Source organism: Scardinius erythrophthalmus, assembly GCF_964197995.2.
Source record: "Scardinius erythrophthalmus genome assembly, chromosome: 2".
In the NCBI taxonomy this organism is placed as follows: Eukaryota; Metazoa; Chordata; class Actinopteri; order Cypriniformes; family Leuciscidae; genus Scardinius; species Scardinius erythrophthalmus.
The window spans coordinates 22,797,916-22,823,089 of record NC_138222.1 but is presented as its reverse complement, the minus strand read 5'-3'; the positions used below and the strand labels follow the sequence as shown (position 1 = coordinate 22,823,089).

General features: G+C 43.0%; 1 protein-coding gene across 4 annotated transcripts in view; it reads left to right on the top strand.

The window, feature by feature from the left end:
* The window catches only part of LOC308706940 (protein phosphatase 3 catalytic subunit alpha), a 277,717-nt gene that overhangs the window by 240,329 nt on the left and 12,214 nt on the right, over positions 1–25,174 (top strand). For 2 of the 4 annotated variants that reach the window (XM_081392866.1, XM_081392864.1), the window contains exons 9-12: positions 33–158; positions 248–319; positions 2,611–2,637; positions 4,947–5,031. In XM_081392866.1, coding sequence (XP_081248992.1) covers positions 33–158; positions 248–319; positions 2,611–2,637; positions 4,947–5,031 — 310 coding nt within the window. The remainder of the gene's footprint in view (positions 1–32; positions 159–247; positions 320–2,610; positions 2,638–4,946; positions 5,032–25,174) is intronic. The other 2 variants (XM_081392867.1, XM_081392865.1) reach the window with 1 other exon arrangement.

Sequence of the window (25,174 nt, the reverse complement as noted above, 5' to 3'; positions counted from 1 at the left end):
CTCTTTTTTTTGTACCTCTCTTCCTTATACAGCTGCTGTGCTGAAATATGAGAATAATGTCATGAACATTCGACAGTTTAACTGTTCTCCTCATCCTTACTGGCTGCCTAACTTCATGGATGTCTTCACTTGGTCTTTGCCCTTCGTTGGGGAGAAAGGTAAACCATTTGCCTTCAACAGATTTTATGTGGCATAAAATCCTCAATAAGTGCAGCAGACTAACTCTCTATTTTTCCTGTTCCCGTAGTGACTGAGATGCTGGTAAATGTCTTGAGCATCTGCTCCAATGATGAGCTGACCACTGATGAAGAGATAGATGGTAAGAAATTCAGTCATACGCAAAGCAAGCACATGCATCGTCCTGTTTCTGTATAACATTACAAGAAGTTTGAAAATAAAGTGCATGGTTGGGTTCACAAGGGGGTGCCCTCTATCTATTCCTTCTAAATAAATCTGGAATATTACTGAACCTTTTGCCCTTAAGTTATTTAGATGCTACTGGTCTTACCACTCAAAGGGACCTGATTCTTTTATGATCTCCATGTTGGAGAGAAGTATTTACTTTCAGGGAAAAGTGTCTGCTAAATGACAGTCAGTAGCTAGCTGATGTTTAAATCCTGTGCAAAGCATCCAACAAAATGTTAGACATTAATAGACTTACTTATACACATCAGTATGAAATGCACCATATGGAGCACCTTTCTGTTCCTAACAGCTTTTATGTCAAATTTTAAAGGTGCAGTATGTAATATTGACAGCTAGTGGTTAAAATGGATACGAAGTCCAAATTCAAAATTTTGGAGAGTTGTTTCTACCGCGCCCTCCTCAGATTCAGTGCACACTCGGGTTGCCGGAATGAGAAGACGCAACGTTTCCTAGATCTCAGCAAACATATTGCATACAAAAATGACATACAGTACCTTTAAAGGGATGGTTCGGAGTAAAATCAACCTAGGGTCCTTTGCATGGTTCGGAGTAAAATCAACCTAGGGTCCTTTGCACCATGACCTCGAGCCAAACACCCCCCCAGAAGCCTTTTTTCCCTTGGTTGAACATTATTAAAGTTATAGCTTATTTAGAGAAATCAGCCGGATGGCTTAGTGCAGGCGCTAATGTATGATGTATGATGTATCTCGTAAATTACCCCACTAATAATGCCCAGAATGGTACCAAACCTATACAGTAGTACAAATAAGTTCTGTATTTATAAAACGAGGCATTGGTAAGTTTGTAAGTACATCAGGAGTTAATTTAAATAACACTTGCCTGACGGCCCATGCTATTGCTAACCCGGACGTCGACGTCACTTCAGTGGTTTGGGAAAAGCACGTAAAAGTCCTGGCAGAAAGCGATGTATAATGATGTAATGTAACAACAAATTATTATTTTTTCCGAAGTGTTAACAACATAGTGTTAACTAATAATTGTTGCAAACTGGTACTACCAACAAAATATTTGTGTATTCCTGGAACTGGTCGTCGTTACACTACATCCTTATGCATCGCTTTTCCCAAACCACTGAAGTGACGTCGACGTCCGGGTTAGCAGTAGCATGAGCCGTCAGAAAAAATGTGTTATTTAATTTAACTCCTGATGTACTTACAAACTTTCCAATGCCTCGTTTTATGAGTACGGAACCTATTTGTACTACTGTATAAGTTTGGTACCATACTGAGCTTTATTAGTGAGGTAATTTACGAGATACATCATAGGATCCATTAGCACCTGCACTAAGCCATCTGGCTGATTTCTCTAAATAAGCTCTAACTTTAAAGGAGAACTCCGGTCAATTTTAACATTGAGCTCATTTTTTTGTACATTTGGAGTGCTGTCAATACAGAGAACAACGACAAAAATCGTGTAATGTAATGACATCCTTGATGTGTCATTACAAGTGCACAGAAAATGTGAGTGATTCCTTCAGAGTGAACACGAGTGAATCTGACTGCAGTAGATGTGAAAGAAATGTATAAAAATGATGTTATTTAAGCCAGCGCAAATACCTCTGTTTACATCCTGCTTTCGGGTGAAGTCCAAAGTAGTCGATTGCCGAGTTCACGCGCGTGATCATAGGTACTAAACCTATGCGCGTGAACTCGGCAATCGACTACTTTGGACTTCACCCGAAAGCAGGATGTAAACAGAGGTAAGAAAAAAATGCAATTAATTGTCATTCCAAATAAACATAAACTGTCAGATGACAAATAAACGATTGACCAGAAATATTTAAGGAGTTCAAGCTTTGGTAGAGCACAAACTTATAAACACTAACATCTCATCATGCTCTGATGCTACACTATCACTCTCTCCGACAGTTTTTTTTTTATATATATCCATTTAATAATCTTTATTTTGTTTATCTTTTGTCTTTTCTTTTTCTCACTCATTTTGTCCATCTCTTTCCTTTTCAAATATTACTTCTGTTGCTTCATCTAATGAATCTCTTTCTCTTTTTTCAGAGTTCTTTAAAGCATTTCTTCTCTTTTATTTCTTTGATGGATGCGCTTTTTTGCCACTTTTCTCTCTCTTTCTCTCCCTGTCATTCCTCAGTCATTCATTGATCATTCTTCTGTTCTTTTTCTGTTTCTTCTGGGGGTGTATCTTGAGAAGGACAGCTAATATATGGGCCCAAGAAAGGTACAACCTCCCACAATCCAATGCGGTGTCATGCCTCTTGTTTGTACCTTTTTCTAGTTGGTTGATTAAGCTAACACCAAAAAATCACTAATGAACCTACTTATAATATCCATAGGTACTAATTCTTATGTTTCATGCACCCTGGTCACCATGAACTGGATGAGTAGTTGGCATTGTTTTTCAAACTATTAAAAGGCCATTGCTTGTTGCGTGTGAACTCTGTACTGTTTGAAAAGACAAGAATTTTGTTTACTAAGTGGGGTGAGTATGCAATCAGGCAGACCACTAACATTTTTCTGAAATTAGAACACACTGATGTGAGTATAAAAGAATGTGAACCTTATAAATTGTTTTGCAGTTCTCAGAACCTCAACAGTGCCTTCATCTTTTATATCTCTTATACCAATTCACATCACATTGTCATCATTCCCTACCATTTTTTTTTTTTTTTTTTGCCATTTTCCATGTTTTCCACCTCTGTATGAATACAGTGATCCCAAAATGTATTTAAACTAGTGATGTGCAAAATTACATACTTTAAAAAAACAACTACTCAGTAACTAGTGTGGTCGACCATGGTTCCTAGGGGTCCTTTGTATAAGTTCTTATGTACAAAAAAGCTGGACAGAGCTTAGCAGTATGTAACAGAATGTGGGGCTCTAAAGAGTGGAACTCTTTTTAACTCAACACAATAAAGTTTACATTTGTCGTAAGCAGTCTAAGATGTCTTTCTGATCATTATGTGATCAGGGGCTGTAACCCTTGCTTAAAATTTCGAAACTATCTAAAAATCTAAAGTGAATTGACCTCACAAATCAAAAGTCATTTTTTGAAGGACGTAACTCCTAATTTTGACACAGAATCCACACTTAAAAGTGAGATAGTTTTGACAGTTGACTACATTTTAGGGCCGCTGTATCACCAAAGCTTAAAGAAATATAACATTCATTCAAACACTCAAAAATCTCTGTGCTGCAACCTGTTCGTATGCAAGACACTCCCTTGTATTGTTTTTTTCTCATCACACTGTTGTCTATAATCTTACCTTGACGTACTAGGTAGATTCTCAATTAAAAACAACAAGGTTCTTCTCTTTAGCATCTGTATAGAATGGCACTATGATTAACCTAACCATATCCATATCCATGACTGTAAGGATCGATAGCAGGCTAACAGAATGCTTAGCATGCATTTCAGCCCTGAGATGTGGGCCACTGTGAGGATCTCTATTGATCTGCCCTTAGTGTGCTGAAACAGCACGTTCTGCCAACTGAGTTTCCCCTGCAGTCAACAGTATGGGTAATTATAGTCCAAAGGAAGTGTTCACCCAATGTATTAATTTGTCTTTCTGGACATTAAAGACAGGATGTAATTATGGCTTGTGAACATTTGAAATTGTGAGGTTTGGAGATTAAGTTGCTGCTTGTGTTTTAATGAAGTGACTCTTCAACAGAGGTGTCAAAAGTATTCACATTCATTACTCAGGTAGAAGTATAGATACTAGGGTTTAAAAAGACTTCTGTAGAAGTTGAAGTATCAACTCAAGCTTTTTACTCAAGTAAAAGTATAAAAAATAATTATTTCAAAACTACTTAAAGTATAAAAGTAAAAGTAATGTAAGGAAAAAATCTCTCTCTCTCTCTCTCTCTCTCTCTCTCTCTCTCTCTCTCACTCTCTCTCTCTCTCTCTCTCTCTCTTAATCAATATTTGACGCGATTTGCCTCGATTTCTACCTCGCTTACCTGACACGATTTGCACCGATTTCTCCCTCGCTTACCTGACGCGATTTGCCCCGATTTCTCCCTCGCTTACCGCATCTAGGTTTCCTTCGGAGGACTTTTGGCGCTGCGCACAAACAAATGTGACTACAGCCTCTCACAAGTTAGAAAGACACCACAACGCCAATCAGTTTAGCGATGTGTATTCAGGAGGCGGGAGTCAGGTCTAAACCGTTTGTGTAATTGGCCAATTTTTTTTTTACGACGACAAGCCGAAATTAAATAGGAGTAAGGAGGCTAATTTTAAAATGTAAGGAGTAGAAAGTACAGATAATTACGGCAAAATGTAAGGAGTAGAAGTAAAAAGTCGTCTGAAAAATAATTACTCCAGTAAAGTATAGATACCCCAAATTTCTACTTAAGTAAGGTAACGAAGTATTTGTACTTCGTTACTTGACACCTCTGCTCTTCAAGCATGTTTGTAAGGGACTCTTCAAGCATGTTTGTTTTTGTTTGTATACTGTTATGTAACACTGACATATATATATATATATGTATGTGTGTGTGTGTGTGTGTGTGTGTGTCACACAGGTGCCACAGCTTCTGCACGCAAGGAGGTAATCCGAAACAAGATCCGTGCCATTGGAAAGATGGCTCGAGTTTTCTCGGTTCTTCGGTAAGATGACTTTGTGCACATGTGAAAAATGGAATTAGACAAAAGTGCACACATCCTGCAGGCAAAAAGCTCATTAAGGGTGCTCAATCACACAAAAAATATACAAAAATGAAACAGAAACAAAATGGGAAAAGGTTGGCACACCAAAGCTCCATAAATAAACATAAAAAAATCATTGCATGTTCTCAACAAAAGTGACGTTTCGAGCAATATGTGTGGTGACCGAGAGAGCTCAATGCGCTGCAACTGAAGAAGACACATGCAAATCGAAAAAACACCAGCAAATTAAGAAAATTAAGACAATACATGTGCTGCAAATACTCACAATGCAACCAAGTACTGAAACGCTCTGCAAATACTCACAACGAACATACAATCAGGATCTCAAAAAAAATATCAGCTTTCGGGGTCATCAACAACACCACTGACGAGTAGACATTGAACAATAAGCATGTCCCAGCCAGGTTCGTCACATGTTGAGGTCCCCTTGAAACATTTCCAGTGTGGTCTTTGCTATTTGCAATGCGTTTCTGTATATGGTTGTAGTGATTTATGGTCTTAAATATTAATATTAATATTTAGTATCAATATTAATATTGAGTTTTTGGTCACACGTAACTTAAGGTGAGTGTGATAGTGTCCTCCCTCATTTACTGGGCACCAGCAAAGGAATTTCTCCTTTAAAATAAAGAACAATCATGGAAGATTGTTGACTGAATTAGAGTTATATAAATTGGAGGAAGTTCGTCATCTTACCAATCTGAAGGATTTGTGAGATATTGTTAACTTGTAGAGCCTCTTAAATTATCACACGGGATTAACAAAAGGATAGACAAGAGTAACTAACAACTACTGAATGAATAACGTGCAAAAATATTGATAAATGCAAGTGACTGAGTTGGATGTTACTATGGCAGTTGCAATAAACAACTTACTGAAATCTTACTGCACCTGAACAGAATATCACAAAAAAGCCATAATAAATTATTAAAGAGAAGAGCAAATATCAAACTGTTAATTAAGACCATTAGGTTATACTGTGTCCAAAGTGTACAGTAAGTTTCATGCTTTAAAACGTACTCGGTTACTAACGTAACCTCGGTTCTCTCTAGAAGAGGGAACGAGTACTGCGTAATATCTTACGCTATGGGGAAATATCTTTTCCGCGAGATATTGAAGTAAAAATTTATCCTTAATTTTGAAATAATGTAAAATGCGTTGCGGCAGCATGCAGGCATAGGCAAGACGGCTTGTGTGCCTATTGGCTGCCCTGCGGCAACAGCAGCAGCCTATTGAGATAGGCCCCCGTGACATCAGATCCAATGGGGGCGCTTCGCGCCCACTGCATCACATCCCGCCGAAACTCACATGGCCTGGGCCTATAAATATAGCTCGAAAGGCTGATTTCACTGATTTCTCATCGCCGAAGCGAACCAGAGCATGTTGCAGGCACGGCAAAGATACGCAGTACTCGTTCCCTCTTCTAGAGAGAACCGAGGTTACGTTAGTAACCGAGTACGTTCTCTTACGAGAGGTTCTCTCGTACTGCGTAATATCTTACGCTATGGGGAACACAATGTAAAACGCCGTGCATGCTGAGATCCAATACCAAAGTCCCAAGGGCAAGTGCCCGGGGCTCATATAGTACATGGTCATCAGGGACTCGCAGAGAGTCCAGGAAGAGGGGCTAGAATAGCATCATTCCTGTAATAAATAGCATCCTATAAGGAGCAATTATATTGATAGTGTTCCACACAGCCAGGGCGAAAAAACTCGGCCTGGACTGATGAATATTATGGGTCTTACACACTGCCCATAGAGTTGCATGATCGATCAGCGAGCATCGCTCAAGCAGTTTCAGTATTCTGGGCTGATAGCATCGGGGCAGACAATACTGATCTATTAGACCGAAAGCAGCTTAGCCTGCAAGGCGGGAACCTCTAGGTTATAAAACCTTATAAATGTAGACGGGGAGGCCCAGCCTGCCGCCATACAGATATCTTGCAAGGCAATCCCACTAGACCAAGCCCATGACGAGACCATGCCTCTTGTGTAGTGCGCTCTGACACCTAACGGGCACTGCAGGCCCTTAGAAGCGTAAGCCAGCGCTTTAGCATCAACTATCCATCTGGATAGGCTCTGTTTCAACACGGCTAGTCCCTTAGAACGTCCGTTGAACGAGACAAAGAGCTGCTCTGTCTGTCTGAAGACAGTCGAGCGAGACACATAAGCCCTTAATGCCCTGACCGGGCAAAGGAAGCTCGCGTCCTTCTCCTCATTAGAGACCGGCAGGGCCGACAGGGAAATCACCTGAGCCCTAAACGGTGTGTTGAGGGATTTAGGGACGTACCTGTGCCTCGGTTTGAGTATGACTTTCGAGTCATTTGGCCCAAACTCCATACATGTTGCGCTCACTGAGAGCGCTTATAAGTCTCCTATACGCTTTACTGAAGCGAGAGCCAGAAGAAACACTGTCTTGAAAGACAAGTGTTTGATATCTATTGATTGGATTGGCTCGAATGGGGCACCTTTCATGGCTTCCAAGACCGTAGAAAGGTCCCACATGGGAACTGAGGGAGGTCTGGGAGGATTTAACCTCTTAGCTCCTCTAAGGAAGCGAATGACCAGATCGTTCCTTCCAAGTGACTGGCCAAGCGTCGGTTTAGTAAACGCTGCTATGGCCGCCCCGTAAACCTTGAGCGTGGATGGGGTTCTGCCCTTATCCAGTGGCTCTTGCAGGAAGGAGAGAACCTCCGTCACCCTACAATTTAGGGGTGATATGCCACGGGCTGTGCACCAGCTAGAGAACACAGACCATTTTGACGAATAGAGCCGTCTCGTAAAGGGGGCCCTAGCCTGCATGATCGTGTTTAACACTCCCACCGGGAGGTTAGCGGGTACCCGTTGATGACCAAAGCTCCGGGCGAGGATGCCAGATCGAGCCCTTGGCCTGAGAGAGGAGGTCCCTCCTCACTGGTATCGGCCATGGGGCAGTGCTTGTCAGCTGCATCAGAACCGGGAACCAAGCCTGGTTCTTCCAGAACGGAGCCACTAGTAGCACTGAGCATCCGTTTTCCCTGATCCGCTCTAATTCCTGAGGTAGGAGTGTGACGGGGGGAAAAGCATAAAGCGGGCAGCGGGGCCAGCGCTGGCCAGCGCATCCCTGCTCTTGGAGAAAAACTCCGGACAGTGAGCGTTTTCCTGAGACGCAAACAGGTCTACTTCCGCTCTGCCTGAATGTCTCCCACAGCAGCTGGACTGTCTGCTGGAACATTGTTCCTGGACAGTCTGTCTGGTCCCACATTCAGGTGGCCAGGCACGTGCGCTGCTCTCAACGAGCGCAGATTGTGCTGAGCCCAGACCAAGAGGCGCTCCGTCAGCCTGTAAAGGTTTCGGGACCTGATACCCTTTTAGCGATTTATATAGGCCACCACTGACACGTTGTCCGAACGGACCAAGACGTGGTGTCCTTTTATCTGGGGACAAAAGCGCCTCAGCGCGTTGTCGACTGCCATCATTTCCAAGCAGTTTATGTGTAGAAGCTTTTCCTGTTCTGACCACTGGCCGAAGAACGGTCTGCCCTCGAGCAGCGCTCCCCATCCCGAGGTGGAGGCATCTGTAGACACCACCTTCACATGCGAGGAAGTCCCCAGGCTTACACCTGAATGGTACCAGTCGATCACTCTCCAAGGTTTCAGAGCTGAGACGCATTTCTGATCGACCTTGAGGCGAGAAAGACCGGAGGTCCACGCTCTGCGCGGTACTCGCGCTTTTAGCCAGAACTGCAGTGGGCGCATGCGAAACAGACCCAACTGGAGTACTGATGATGCTGAGGCCATGAGACCCAGCATCCTTTGAAACTTTCTGAGCGGGACTATAGTTTCCGTCATGCGCTGAATATCCAGTCTGCGCTGCGGCGAAAGCTGTGCTGTCATAGACAGCGAGTCCAGTTCTGTGCCCAGAAAAGATATTCTCTGACTGGGGGACAGTGAACTTTTCGCCCAATTGACTTTGAGACCCAGATTCTCGAGAAGTTCGAGTAATATGGTCCTGTGTTCTATGAGCTCTGAGTGTGACTGAGCTAGAACCAGTCAATCGTCCAAGTAGTTCAAAATTCGCATTCCCCGAAGTTTCAGGGGTGCGAGCGCCGCGTCCATGCACATCGTGAATGTACGGGGTGCTAGGGACAGGCCAAACGGTAGGACTGTGTATTGATATGCCTGGCCCTCGAAGGCGAATCTCAAAAATCGCCTGTGACGTGACGCTATTTGTATTTGGAAATACGCGTCCTTCAGATCTATTGACATAAACCAGTCCCCTTGGCGAATTTGCGCAAGGATTTTCCTGGTTGTGAGCATTCTGAACCGGCGTTTCGAAAGCGCTTTGTTCAGCTGTCTTAGATCTAGAATGGGTCTGAGACCCCCGTCTTTTTTCGGTACCAGAAAATATCTGCTGTACAGACCCCCTTCGCTCTGAGCTTGAGATAAAGGCTCTATGGCCCCTTTGCTCAACAGTTTCGCAATTTCGGTTCGAAGTAGATGTGCTACTTCCTTTTCTACCGTAGTTTCGATTCGCGCCGCGCAACGGCGGGGGCGTCGAGCGAACTATAACCTCTTTTTATAATGTTCAGCACCCATTCTGATACCCCGGGAAGCTTTGCCCACGCATTTGCATGAATAGCTAGGGGTTGAATGAGATCTGGGCTCTGGCCGTGACATAGTGGCGGCCGGAGAGCTTCGGTATGCTGTAACATAGATGCCGTGCTTGCAGCGTTCGAGGCGGGGGGCGCGCTGATCCTAGCGTGCAACCTGCCTGCGCTCGACTCTCCTACTGCGGCTTGCTGAGAGAGAGCGAGCGGGGCGAGCCCCGTGGGGCTTGTCATGTCTGTGAGTGAATGTGGGCGCGGGACAGCGGGCACATTTACTACACTGAAAACACCGTCTGCTTGAGCTGACTGTATGTGCGTTGCTTTTGTTTTTACAGAAACCGTGAGACATGCAGTGTGTAGTGTTTGTGGGCACTGGGTCGTTGGCACATTCACTACGTTTAATGCACAATCGTCATGAGCCGATTTTATGTTTGCGAGCCCTGTGTGGCGGGCTGTGCTTGTGTGTACGAATGAGCACTTGGCTGTGGGCATTTTTACTACACTCATAACACCATCGGCCGTGGCCAGAATACCAGAAAATACACTCTTTATGAGGTTTATCTGGGTCGCTGTAAAGACGGCGTTTGTGTGCAGGCAAACGGGCTGTAGTACCGGCTTGTTTTCTGCTAAATACACTGGAACAGTCGCATTTTCTGGAACTGAACGAGCGGGAAGTTTTGGTGGAAGTCTGGCCGCAGCGGGACTTGAACACCGTCGCTTTCCTAGGGGGGCTAGGAAGACTTTGAGGCCTCGTTTTTTAGAAACGATGTTTGGGTGCAGGTGAGCGGGTTGTACAACGCGCTCGTTGGCTGCAAAATACACATCTGCAGTCGCCTTTTTTAAGGGGACTGACAGAGCGAAAGCTTTGACGGCATAATTTTATCTGCCGGCAGACCCGGGATTCGAACACAGGTCTCTGGCGCGAAAGCCTAAGATTCCGCCACTGAGCCACAGGGGGAAACACATAAGCTTGCAGTTAGCGCGAGCATATAAGAGAGTGTCAACATGTCTTGTGACGCCGTTTGTTTGCAGGCGTGCATGTATTATAACAGTCTTGTTTACTGCAATATTGACATTTCCAGTCGCCTGAACTTCAGAGGGGACTGAGAAATGTGTGAGAAATGGAGGTTGGTCCGGCCTCTGCGGGACTAAAAACACTCTCTTTCCTCGGCGACGCACGCGAATGGGGCGCGAGGGTGGGGTAGCTTTCTTGTAACGTAAAGAAAAACTAGCCCAGTGACTGTCCGTTTCTGACATCCCTTGCGAATGGCGCAGTTTCCGCGGCCCGAGCAAAGGGAGAGAGAGCAGGAAGAGAAGAGAGAGCGTCATCATGTTTTGCTTCAGCGTTTGTTTGCAGGCGTGCGTGTATTATAACAGGCTCGTTTGCTGCAATATTGATATTTACAGTCGCCTGAACTTAAGAGGGGACTGAGAAATGTGTGAGAAATGGCGGTTAGTCCGGGCCTCGGCGGGACTAAAACACTTTCTCTTCTCCTTTCGCCGGTGAGTGACGCGTGAATGGGGCGCAAGGGCGGGGTAGCTTTCTTATAACGTAAAGAAAACTAGCCCCGTGACCGTCCGCTCCTGACCTCCCTTGTGAGCGGCGCAGTTTGCGCGGCTCGAACAGAGGGAGAGCAGGTATCATCCCCAACAGACGTGGCTTCTTGGTCGATATCCACGACGGAAGCGGCGGCAGACGGCGGCCGCTGTCCATCAGGAAGAGACTCTAGCGAAGCGGGTGAAGCAGGCGGGCGAACTGGCAAGCTTTTGCGGGTTGGGGGAGGTTCCGGAACCCGTTGAGCACTGCGCTTTTTACGGCGCGGTACCGCTGCGGGCGGAGGTGCAGTCTCAGAGAAGGATGCCAGGCGAGTCCTCAGAGTCACCGTAGGCAGTAGCTCGCAGTGAGGGCAGCCGCCGTCAGCGAGCGCGAGAGCTGCGTGATCCTCACCCAGGCAGGAAACGCAGATCACGTGGCGATCCCCGTCTCTGAGTGGGGCTCGACACGAGCCACAGGAAAGGGGCATCTTGAAAAAGACGCCCGGCTCTTTTAGTGCAATGAGAGTGTGTGTCGCGGCGGCGAACACACACACACACACACACACACACACACACACACACACACAAAACACAGTAGCAGAGAAAAGGATATAACGCCGGATAGGGCAGCAGGAACGGCGACTGAAGGCAGCGCGGCCAGCGGCTTCAGGTGCAGTGGCTCGTCCCGCTGAAGAGCTTTCTCAGACGGCGCAGCTTCTTTCTCTCCGGATCCAGCGATGCGTGAGCTTCGCTGAAGAGATGAAAAATCAGTGAAATCAGCCTATCGAGCTATATTTATAGGCCCAGGCCACGTGAGTTTCGGCGGGACGTGACGCAGTGGGCGCAAAGCGCCCCCAGGGGGCCTCTCTCGATAGGCTGCTGCAGTTGCCGTAGGGCAGCCAATAGGCACGCGTGCCGTCTTGCCTATGCCTGCATGCTGCCGCAACGCGTTTTACATTATTTCAAAATTAAGGATAATTTTTGGCTTCAATATCTCGTGGAAAAGAGATTTCCCCATAGCTTAAGATATTACGCAGTACGAGAGAACCTCTCGTAAGAGAGCCAAATTGTTAATTTCACACCCTCTTCAAGGCAATTTTTCTGCTTCTATGCCAATATACAGACTTGTGGAATCCAAATGTCTCAACTTAAAAAAAATATTTTGCTACTGGATTCCATAGGGTCATGAGGCCTGATGGCACTTTGATGTTCAGAGATATGGATTTTAAGCTGTGTGCTAGTTTTGCCAATGTAGCAAAGTCAGCAAAGGCAAGTCTTACAGGAAATCATTCCTTGGATCTTAAATATCTTCCCAGACTGATTTAAAGGTTTGTGTTTTGTAAGTAAATTTTGATGTTTTCACTTTCTTTGTTTTTTGCCCTTTCGTTTAAATGCTATTTTTGGGACTTCCGGTGACGCAATGATTGAATAGATATCGGAGAATGTGGTCTCCGCGAATTTATTGTTAAAACCAACTAAAGTAACAAATTTAACCCGGCAAATAAAATACATCTTGCATCCTAAAGATGAGTTCATCTAGCAGACATGCCAAATCTGGGGCAAAACATGATAATTTGAGAGAAAAAAGACGAAAGGAAAAAGTCTCCGAGCCCTATTCAGACGCGGGCTAGTTCCGACTCCTCCGAGGTAACCATGGTGGAATTAGTTGGTGAACTTAAACAAATGCGAAAGGAAAATCAGCAGGGGCTCATCGGCACGAAGGAGTTGCTGACGAGATTAGAAACATCGGTCGAAAAGGTGAAAGGTCAGATAACAAAGCTGGAATGCGGATCATAGAGGCCGAAGAACGTATTAGCAACAGCGAGGACTCAGTGATGCATCACGGGAGGGCGATTCGATACCTGCTGCAACGAGAGGTGGAACTATCTGCCAGGTGCGATGATCTGCAAAACAGGCTGAGACGAAATAATTTGAGAATATACCAAGTGCCCGAAAACAGCGAGGATGGGAAGAATCCAATTGAGTTCATAAAAGAATTACTCGCTTCAACTCTAAACTCTCTTCCCAATGGGGACATAAAAATTGAAAGGGCTCACAGAGCACTGGCTTCCAAGCCAAAAGAAACGGAACCACCCAGATCAATAGTTGTAAAATTCACGGATTTCTCGTTGAAAGAAGCGATTCTGCGTCAGGCCTGGGTACAAAAACAAGTCATGTATAATAACAGACGAATTTATTTCGATAATGACTACTCTCCGGATCTGCAGAGAAAAAGAGCTCAGGTGCGTGACGTGATTAGACAACTCAAGAAGAAGGACATTACTGCACGGAGCTTCTATCCTGCACAGTTGAAGATCAGCCTGACCACCGGTGACAAAACTTTCTCTACATTGGTGGATGCTCTGCCAACACTACAAGAGCTCGGTATCAAGACACAAATGGGGGAATGCGACGCACTGGAGATGGAGCTGTCAAAAACCATGTGGCAGACACGGAGAGGAGGTCGTCGCAGGATTAATCAAGCAACGATGTCAGACGTGGATGTTAAAGCTTTCTTCTCGGAGCAGATCATTTAGTTCTGTTTCCATGAACAAATACAAGCAAGATAATTTTGTTTTTATTTTTCTTCTTCCTTCCCTTCATCGTGACTAGTGAACGTGAGGTGAGAAATATAATTTGTTAACGGGAGGACTATATCAGAAACCGTATGGTGATAGACATTTATGTCGTGGCAACACTAGGACTGGTTGATTTGGATGGTTTTTGCAATAAATGCGGAAGTAATAACACTTATTGAGTGGATGACACTTGCCCTTTGGGCTGCGACCTCCTCAAGGGAACCATTTAAATGGCGTGGTCGCAAACACGCAAGGTGTACTTTTTCCCCCAGAGAGACCGAGTCACAACTCTCTGCCCACTTTCAAACGGGAACTGTTTGCCGTTTTTTTTTTTTTTTACGAATCTACTTTGTGTCAAGTGCAAACAGTTGGATGTGGCGAAGTTCAAAATTATGTTTAAGTTCATTGTTCTCTCTTCCTTGACAGCGGTGATGCTTTGTGTACATTTTAATAGACACACTGATTGTTTTTTGGTTTGTGACAATATAAAGTGGCAATATAAAAAAAAAAAAAACATTTAATTTTACAAATAACCATGGAAAGTTTGACGTGTGTTAGTTACAACGTGAAGGGGATAGGTAGCCCAGTAAAGAGGAAAAAAATTCTAAATCAGCTCAAGACATTCAAATGTGGTGTTGCCATGTTACAAGAGACGCATCTCTCAGACAAAGAATATTTAAAGTTGAAAAGAGAATGGGTGGATCAGGTTTTCAGCACATCCTATGGTACATTTACATTTACATTTACATTTAGTCATTTAGCAGACGCTTTTATCCAAAGCGACTTACAAATTAGGACTAAATAAGCGAGTCATCTAAAAGAGGCAAAAACAACAACAACGCAAGGAGTGCTCAAAATACGAAGTTCAGACATTATTCAGAGTAGCATAAGCCTGATAAGTGATGTTTCAAAGGGAAAGGAATTTTTTTTTTTTTTTTTTTTTTTATGAGGTTAAGTGCTCACGGAAGAGATGGGTTTTCAGCTGTCTTTTGAATGTTGTCAGGGATTCTGCTTTCCGGATGAGGGAGGGGAGTGCGTTCCACCAGCATGGAACTGTGAATGAGAATGTTCTGGAGAGTGATTTTGTGGCTCTCTGTGATGGAACCACGAGGCGTCGCTCGTTTTCCGATCGTAGGCGTCTGGTAGGGATGTAGGCTTGTAGGAGTGAGTGAAAGTAGGAGGGAGCTGAGCCTGTGACAGATCTGTAAGCAAGCGTCAATGCCTTGAACTTGATGCGAGCAGCGAGAGGTAGCCAGTGCAGAGAGATGAACAGTGGAGTGACGTGTGCCCTCTTGGGCTCGTTGAAGACAAGGCGAGCTGCAGCATTCTGGATCAACTGTAGGGGTTTTGTTGCACATGCTGGAAGTCCAGCCAGAAGAGCATTACAGTAGTCAAGCCTAGAAATGACCAGGGCCTGGACGAGAAGTTGTGTTGCATGCTCAGTTAGGAAAGGCCTGATCTTCCTGATGTTGTGCAGTGCAAACCTGCATGATCGAGCTGTCTTTGAAATGTGATCTGTGAAGGTTAGCTGGTCATCAAACGTTACTCCAAGGTTTCTGACCGACCTTGATGGGGTGATTGATGATGACTCTAGCTGGATGGTGTAGTCGTGCTGTAGAGACGGATTGGCAGGGAGGACGAGAAGCTCAGTCTTTGCCAGCTTGAGCTGCAGGTGATGTTCCTTCATCCATGTGGAGATGTCCGCCAGACAGCTTGAGATCCGTGCAGCTACTGTGGGATCATCTGGTTGAAACGAGAGGAGGAGCTGTGTGTCATCAGCATAGCAGTGGTAGGAGAAGCCGTGTGCCTGTATGATGTGTCCCAGTGATGTGGTGTAGATGGAGAAGAGGAGGGGACCAAGAACTGAACCCTGAGGAACACCTGTGGTCAGCTGATGTGCTCTGGATACCTCGCCTCTCCATGCGACCTTGAAGGACCTACCTGTGAGATAGGACTCGAACCAGTGGAGAGGAGTTCCTGTGATGCCCAGTGCTGAGAGGCTGGACATAAGGATCTGATGATTCACTGTGTCGAAGGCAGCAGACAGATCCAGGAGAATGAGGACTGAAGATTTGGAAGCAGCTTTTGCGATCCGTAGGGCTTCTGTGACTGACAGTAGTGCAGTCTCAGTTGAATGCCCTTTCTTGAAGCCAGATTGGTTGACATCTAGCTGGTTGTTTAGAGACAAGAAGGATGTTACTTGGTTGAAAACAGCTCTTTCAAGTGTTTTCGCAATGAATGGTAGAAGAGAGATAGGTCTGTAATTCTCTACAGATGATGTGTTTAGCGTTGTTTTTTTTAAGCAGTGGAGTAACCCGAGCCTGCTTGAAAGCTGTGGGGAAAGTGCCAGTATGGAGGGATGAGTTGATGATGTGTGTGAGTGATGGTAGAAGTATGGGAGAGATGGCTTGTAGAAGGTGTGAGGGGATGGGGTCTAGAGGGCAGGTGGTAGGATGACTGGAGAGGAGAAGTGTAGATACTTCTTCCTCGGTTAGCGAGGAAAAGGAGGACAGAGGAATATTGGCTGTGGAAGGGGTCGGTCTGGGTTCCTGTGTGTGTGGTGCTGAGAACTGACTGCTGATAGCTGTTGTTTTGTTGGTGAAGAAGTTCGCAAAATCGTCAGCAGTTAGGGAGGAGGCGGGCGGTGGTGGGGGTGGACAGAGGAGGGAGTTGAATGTCTTGAAGAGTGATCGTGTGTTGGAGGAACTGTTGATCTTGTTGTGGAAGTAAGAAGATTTTGCCACATGAACATCAACAGAAAAGGACGAGAGGAGAGATTGATACATACTCAGGTCAGATGCATCTTTTGATTTGTTCCATTTCCTCTCCGCTGCCCTGAGTTTGGTCCGGTGTTCACGAAGAACCTCAGACAACCAGGGGTTGGAGGGAGTAGCGCGTGCTGGCCTGGAGGAGAGAGGGCAGAGAATGTCTAGAGAAGAGGTTAGAGTGGAGCATAAGGTGTCCGTTGCGGTATTCACATCCAGAGATGAGAATTGTGAGGGTGGGGGAAGAGAAGATGACACGGCAGAGGAAAGATGGGAGGGGGAAAGTGAGCGCAGGTTTTGCCTGAAAGTGACTGGTGGCGGGGTTGGTGGTGCAGGGGTAGAGAGTTGTAGGCTGAAAGTAATGAGGAAATGATCTGAAACATGGAAGGGTCTCACCAAAATGTTCTCTGTGGTGCAGTTGCATGTGTAAACCAGGTCCAGTTGGTTGCCTGATTTGTGAGTACCTGAGGTGATGAGTCGTTTGAGATCGAAAGAGGTTAGGAGAGAGATGAAGTCTGTTGCATGCGGCTTTTCGAGATGGATGTTGAAGTCACCGAAGACTAGAAGTGGGGTGCCGTCCTCAGGGAAAGTGGACAGCAGCACATCCAGCTCATCTACAAAGTTACCCAGCTGACCTGGGGGGCGATAAATGACTACAATATGGATCTTAATGGGAGTTGTAAGTGTAATAGCATGATATTCAAATGAGTTGTTGTTGCATAGAGAAGAGAGCGTGGAGTATTTGCAATAGTTAGAAACGAGAAGCCCTGTACCCCCACCTCTCCCAGACTGGCGAGGGGAGTGGGAGAAGGAGAAATTGCTAGAAAGAGCAGCGGGGGTTGCTGAGTCTTCTGGACGAATCCAGGTCTCAGTCAAGCCCAAGATACTAAGAGTAGAATGAGAGGCAAAGGCTGGAATGAAGTCAGCTTTATTGACTGCTGACTGACAATTCCATAGACCCACGGAAAGAGAGAGAGGAGTGTATGAGGATGAGAGAATGGGACGCAGATTGGCAGTATTGCGCAGCCTTTTGCGAGTGATGAAAGGGCGTTGGCGAGAGATAACAGGAATGTGTTGAAAGCACATGTTGAGTAAGGTGAACAATAAGATAGAACGAGGGAAGGAAGAGGGAGAAGGAGATGCTTAAGTGCCTTTCTGGTGTCCTTGCTCGGTGGAGTCGCGCAGGAAGAGTCGATGGTCTTTACCCGAGTCGGTCTTCACACGATGAGGCTGAACACGAGAGCTGAACGCTTCCGCTGACGCTTCCGCGACAGCGCGCAAATTACACCGATATACTGATAATGCTTTCACCGCTTGAGTGAGTACAGCTGTTTCGGTCGGGCAATTAAGTGAATGACGCGAGAATGGGCCAAATCGAAAGTGCTAGGAGCAAAGGCTTACGTGCAAATTAGACTGCAACAATAATAAGTTTCACTCGCGGCTGTTTGTTTAATGTGGCAACGCGTCTAACTAAAATACAGAATTATGTGAAGTTAAAAATACTAAATAAGCAGAGAATCGAAGATGGCCTTACCTTGACTAAAATGCAGCACTGAAATAACAGGAGAACAGAGTATTCTAGAAAAACACACTTGCGCGCTCTTGCCGTGTCTCTTGTATGCTGTTCGCTTGTCCTGAAGGAATGATCTGAATTTCCTCAATTTATATGTATTCTTACAGATGCTGTTTCGGTCGGGCAATTAAGTGAATGACGCGAGAATGGGCCAAATCGAAAGTGCTAGGAGCAAAGGCTTACGTGCAAATTAGACTGCAACAATAATAAGTTTCACTCGCGGCTGTTTGTTTAATGTGGCAACGCGTCTAACTAAAATACAGAATTATGTGAAGTTAAAAATACTAAATAAGCAGAGAATCGAAGATGGCCTTACCTTGACTAAAATGCAGCACTGAAATAACAGGAGAACAGAGTATTCTAGATCATAAAGGGAGAAAGGGAGAAAAAGGGGGGTTGCCATCCTTATTAGTAAGGCTGTCTATTTTACAGAGGAAAGAATCATTAAGGATAAAGATGGCAGATATGTCATGGTTGTGGGAACAATTGGGGGTATTCAAATAACTTTTTTGAATCTCTATGCTCCAAACGAAGACTGTCCATATTTTTTTAGGAAAATTTTCTCACTTGTGGCCGATGAAGCGGAGGGTATTGTAGTGATAGGTGGGGATTTCAATTGTGTCTTGAACCCATATATGGACAGGTTACCAGCAGAAAAGAGACGTCAATCACACAAAACAAATACAGCACTGGGGATGATGAACGAGCTGGGGCTGGTCGACACTTGGAGATATCTCCACCCAAAAGAAAAAGACTTTACATTTATATCACAAATATACGGGAGCTATTCTAGACTAGATTTTTTCTGCATTTCAAAAACTGAGCTGCATAGAGTAGTGGAGTGCAGTATAGAGCCCATTACTATTTCAGATTATAGCCCCGTTGTTTTAAAACTAAATTTGGGGCAACATAAACAGTTTAAATATTGGAGACTAAATATCTCAATACTGAATGATGAAGCAAATAAAAAGGAAATACAGAGGCAATGGGCTGATTACATTAAAATAAACGATAACGGATCTGTATCACCCTCTGTGCTATGGGATGCAGCCAAAGCAGTAATAAGGGGAAAGATTATTGCACTTACATCCAAAATAAAAAAGCAAAGGGAATTTAAATGATTGGAATTGGAGAAAGAAATAAGAAGGTTAGAATGTGAACATAAAACCTTTGGAAATAAAAAATCCCTAGAGCTATTGAAGCAAAATAGACAGAAACTAGATGACCTGTTAACTTACAAGGCAGAGGCTGCTCTCAGGTATACAAGCAGAAAATATTATGAATTTGGTAATAGAGCAAGTCGGCTGCTTGCGTTCCAACTACGCAAAGCCCAATCTAGTAGAGTTGTTCCGAAAATTAGACATTCGAATATGGGTATTATAACATCACAACGTAAAGAAATTGCAGATGCATTTAAAGACTAGGGGATAAACAGCCAAACAAGGAAAGAAAAATTAAAACCTTTTTGGATTCTCTTAAATTAAATAGATTGACGAAAGAGGAGTCTGAAGTAATGGTTAATCCCATTACAGAGGAAGAAATACAGAAAAGTATTGGCAAACTCAAAAATAACAAATCGCCAGGAGTAGATGGCTTCCCGGGAGAATTTTATAAAGCTTTCATAAATGAATTAACCCCAATTCTGTCGAATGTATAATTACACATTAGAGAAGGGAGATCCTCCAAAGTCATGGGCTGAGGCAGTAATTACAGTTATCCATAAAGCCGGGAAAGATCCCACTCAGTGTTCAGCCTATAGGCCCATAAGCCTCCTTTGCCAGGAATGAAACATTTTAACCTCAATTTTTAGTCCGAGGCAGACCCCCAAATTTCAGAAATTAGTATCATAAGAGGGCACCAATGTTGCTCTTTTTTATTCAACAGAGGGATGTCCCTGGACCACAAAAATGCATGATAGCAATTCTTAGTGGGTAGCTTAAGGTACAAAAATCACCAATTTTATGTATGACCCTCCCAAAATTTGTCGAAAGTCAGTTATTTCTTTAATTCATTATTTTTGGTACCAAAACATTTATACATGGTGATATCTAGGTTGGAATATTGTCAAAACTTTAATTTGTTTCAATAATATAGTTATTATGATTATTGTTCTGCATAAAACATAGTGGTGTACAGCTTTCACTCATTGTTTTAAACTGAAGACCAGTCAGTATATGCTTCCATGTAACAATATATTATACAATTATTGATTAATCTATCAAGTCAATTCATTGTATGCTAATTACCATGGATAACTAAACAACAAGTGAAGTGAATGCTAATTGCCCACATTGTACATTTGTTGACTGTCCATGTACTGGTGCTTGAGATATCTTTACAATAGATGCACACACATATGCAGAAACACACAAGCAGACATTTACTATATTACACTCCTGAAGGCAGACAATAAACATCAAATTAATTTACTGCTTGCAGAAATATGTATAAGGCTCAGAGAGATCTCCTCAAAAGAAACTGCCTAAAATTTAAAACAAGTGTTTAATACATTGCACTGAAGAGGACCCAGAGGGGTGGATTAAGAATGGCGACCTGGAGGTGGACTGGATGATTGGCCCAGCAGCTCCAAAGGCAGTACTTGCCTTCATATCGTGCAAATGTACACGCTCATGCACTCTTCCAAAGTGTACCTGTCTAGCTAATGGTCTTCAGTGTACAGACCTATGCAAACTGGATTGTGACAAGAGAGAGCAGAATGATGTAATGGAAAGTGACATTGACATTGGTGGGGATTAAGATAATGATGACACCCAGATAGCAACATTGTTTCGGCCCAGATCCGGCCCACATCTGGCACTTGTGGAATGCGGATCTGGCCCACATGCAGCGTGGAATGATGGCACTTGGGCGCACCACTCCTGTTTGCCAGATCTGGGCCACAAGCAGGCCATAGCAATGCCACATATCAGCCAGAAGCAAAGAAATAAACCAGAACTGGACCTTATCTGAGCCACAAAACCTGTGTATATTAAATATGGAGTCATCTCAGCCTTAATAAGCCTGTTAACAAGCAGAATCACTGAGGGAAAGAAGAGAACAGAAAAAGAGACGAGCAGTAACACAAGAACTACAACTGACTTCAGCCACAGCCTTAGATGAAATCAACTGAAGAGAAAAGAAGACATTAAATCTGTGAAGATCTCAGCAGAGGAGGATTAAACAACTCCACAAACAGCATTACCAGCTTCACTTATTACTAACCAGACTGACTTTATTTCTGTCAGACGTCTACAGAAGTTTTTATTGAGAATTAACAGAGGCTTAACTCTAATGTGTTTCTTTTGAAGTCACCATAACAGTGATTCGTGTTTCCATTAGTTGGGCTCTTAACTCATATATTTTGTCTTTTTTGGCCGCTGTGACAGTGTGTTTGTCAAACACATTTGCAGCAGCAAAGAAAGCTAAAGTGAAATGAGATCAGGTGATGATGGTTACCTGTTGATGGTTTTATAATCATCATGAAACAGCCTGATTCACTGAGATTTTTATAATCTAACAATTGTGTTGTTCCATTAATATTTTCACATCACAAACCCTGTGTTACAGACACTGAATAACTTTGTTACCTGTATGTGACTAAGGGTTTTTTTAAATCTGCTCATTTGTACACTCTAGGATTTGATACACTTGACTTGTGGTTTAGTTTTCTTTAAAAGTTCTTCTTGGGGCTAATATCCAACTAGGTGGATGTTCATGAAAATATTTCCTAAAAATGTTGGTATATTGAACCATATTTGCACAAAATATTATTTTGTGTTAATAAAATTTCAAAATTGTGTTAGATTTTCCTTAGTTTTTTGTATATTTTCTCTCCTAAAGAGCCTATATTATGATTTTATTTTACTTTATTTAATTTCACAGTGATATTTCATCATAAAAGAGATCTAAAGCAATAGATATGTCAATATAACACAGTTTATCAATTTTGAGATTTATTTTGCATAATTATATTTTTTCAGTTTAAATGTAAAATTTGTAATTTTCATACCTTAAGCTACATACATGGCACTGCTATCATGCATTTTTGTGGTCAGGGGGCATGCCTGTTTTGAAAAATAAACAATAGAATTGGTGCCCTTTTTGATACCAATTTTCTGCCCGCCTCACGGACTATTTAGCAGAGAGGATTCAAAAACATATCAGAAAATTTGTGAAACCAGACCAGACAGGATTTGTTAGTGGACGTCATGGTGCCGACAATGTTTGGAGAGCTCTGAACATACAGATGATTGCAGGAAAGAGACAGGTCCCTTCCATGATACTTAGTTTAGACACGGAGAATGCATTCGATAGACTGGATTGGACATATTTAAAACAAACATTGACACATATGGGCTTTCATGACACATTTGTTCCATGGATACAAACATTTTATCATAATCCTAAATCAAGAGTTAGGGTGAACGCCCACTGCTCAGAGTTTTTTTTATCTTGGGAGGGGAACAAGACAGGGAGATGCTATGTCCCCGGTTTTGTTTGCACTTAGCATTGAACCCTTGGCCGAGAGCATAAGATGTAATCAGTATATACAAGGAATAACTGATTATGGGGTGTAACACCTCCTTTCTTTTAAAGATGTTACTCTGAGGGGGTTCAACAGAATTTTGACATGTACTGATAAAAATAACTCTTCACAAAACAAATGATCATTTGCTTCAATTTTATTTTCTTCACCAGTGCTTAATAAATGTGTCAAAAAGACAATAGAAATAAAGTCAGAGATCTTGGAGGTCTTTGTCTCTTCAATAAAGAGTCAATGAGATGGAGAAAACTTATCTCTTGGTATGTCTTGTCTTTGATAAGGTGTGTGTTGATGAAGTGATGATGAAGATGCAATGAGTCCCAGATCCCCAAAGTTATTTGAGTGCGATGCAAAGATTGAGTGCGATGCAATGATAGTAATCCTATAATCCTCCATACAAGAAAAGATCGTTTGAAATGAAGACGCTCAGTGAGCTGTCCTCAGCGCCACATAGCTGACCATGTGCAAGGCCATGTGCTGTAGGCTTGATGCTGGTGTGAACCGCTCTCGGATTCACTGTCTCTAGAATTCAGTCCGTGCTCACAAAGGAACATGTGGTAACTAAAAATGTCCTTTCTAGAAAGAAATCAAATAACTAACATCAGTGATCTCAAACAAACACAACATCAAATATAAACCAAACCATACTCACAGTTGAGCAGAAACTCAAAGAGTTCTCAACACAGGACATTGGATGAGAAAGAAGGTAGCACAAGATCAATCCTCAGATTTCCCTCTACCAAACGAACTGACTTACTCTATGGTGTGAGTGTTTATATACCCAGTTACCTCCAGGCAATAGCGCCCTCTAACTGTTCCTGTTGTTACTGCCCGTGACTCCAGTACATCACAACAGGGTCTTAACAAAAATACTTAAAGAACAAATAAATAAATAATACAGAATTACAAAAAGTAACATTTTGTCCGTTACAGGGGGAAACAGTCACAAGATTGCCTTATATGCAGATGACATTTTATTATTCATTGAAAATCCAATTGCATCAATACTAGCTCTCCTTGATTGCCTTGAAGTATATGAATCCATTTCTGGATACAAAATCAATTCAACCAAATCAGAGGCACTTATGATCACTGGAGTCTGGCCCATAGAACTAAACAATAGAACATATTTTAGATGGTCTAAACAGGGATTCAAATATTTAGGAGTTACCATTACACCTAGACTTTCACCGTTGTATCAGGCAAATTATAATAAATTACCATTAAAATAATACCATTAAAAAGGATCTATTAAAGTGGGAAGTGTTGCCACTTTCACTGTTTGGTAGGATTTAGACAATAAGAATGAATATTTTGCCTAGATTGCTCTTTTTATTTCAATCCCTCCCAGTATGGATTCCTGCAACTACATTTAATATGCTAGAAAAACTCTTATCAAAGTTCATATGACAGAATAAACGACCCAGAATAAAATTAAAAACATTGACTTTAGGAAAAGACAGAGGAGGGCTGCGTCTCCCTAATTTAAGATATTATTATTGGGCTGCCCAGCTAGCATCCATAGTGGCATGGATTAACAACGATGTTGAAACAGGATGGGTTAGCATAGAACAGAGCTCTGTACCAAATGCCCCTTTATCAATACTAGCCTTTATGACACCTCAATCTCAGAAAAAGATGAAAATAACAAATATATGGGTTAAGCAAACTCTGAGAGTGTGGACAACAGTTCAGAAAAAACTGAAAGGAGTGGCAACCATATCAAGGGCTATGTCCACAGCAGATAACCCTGAGTTTCTACCCTCTAGGTGGGATGCTATTTTTAAAAGATGGACTGAGAAGGGTCTTACCATGATTGACCAGCTTTTTGATGGAAGTACATTGCGCTCTTTCTCTGATCTTAAAGAGAAGTTTATGTTATCATCAAATGATTTTTTTCAGATACCTACAAATAAGAAACTATATTACAAATCATAAGGAAAGGGAAATAATTAAGAAAGCCCCGACTAATGTGGAACAGTATTTCATTGCTATAATCAAACAACACCCATTACATAAAAAGCACATGTCGCACATATACAGCAGACTACTGCTTGATTCAACAGATAATACGTTCCATATAAAGACAAAGTGGGAGTTTGAAATGAATGATCATATAGAGGATGAGACTAGGGTAAACATATGCACAGGATGTCATAAGGGCATCAACAGTCATAACTGGAAAGTTTGACTGGAAAACAAAAATCAGGTTTTTTTAGAACACCACAGGTGATATAAAAATTTGTGGATAATCCAGAAGCAGATAAATGTTGGAGGGAGTGTGGGAAGGTAGGAGACCACACACACATATTTTGGGAATGTCCAAAATTATTTACATTTTGGCAAGGGGTTAAGGATGAGATTATGAAAATTATGCATGTAGATCTGCCTTTTACTCCCCTATATTTTTTGCTTGAAGGAATACCCCAAGATTTTTGTAGTCAAGACCAGAGATATATTCTGCATGTCCTCCTATTATGTGCACGAAAAACCATTACA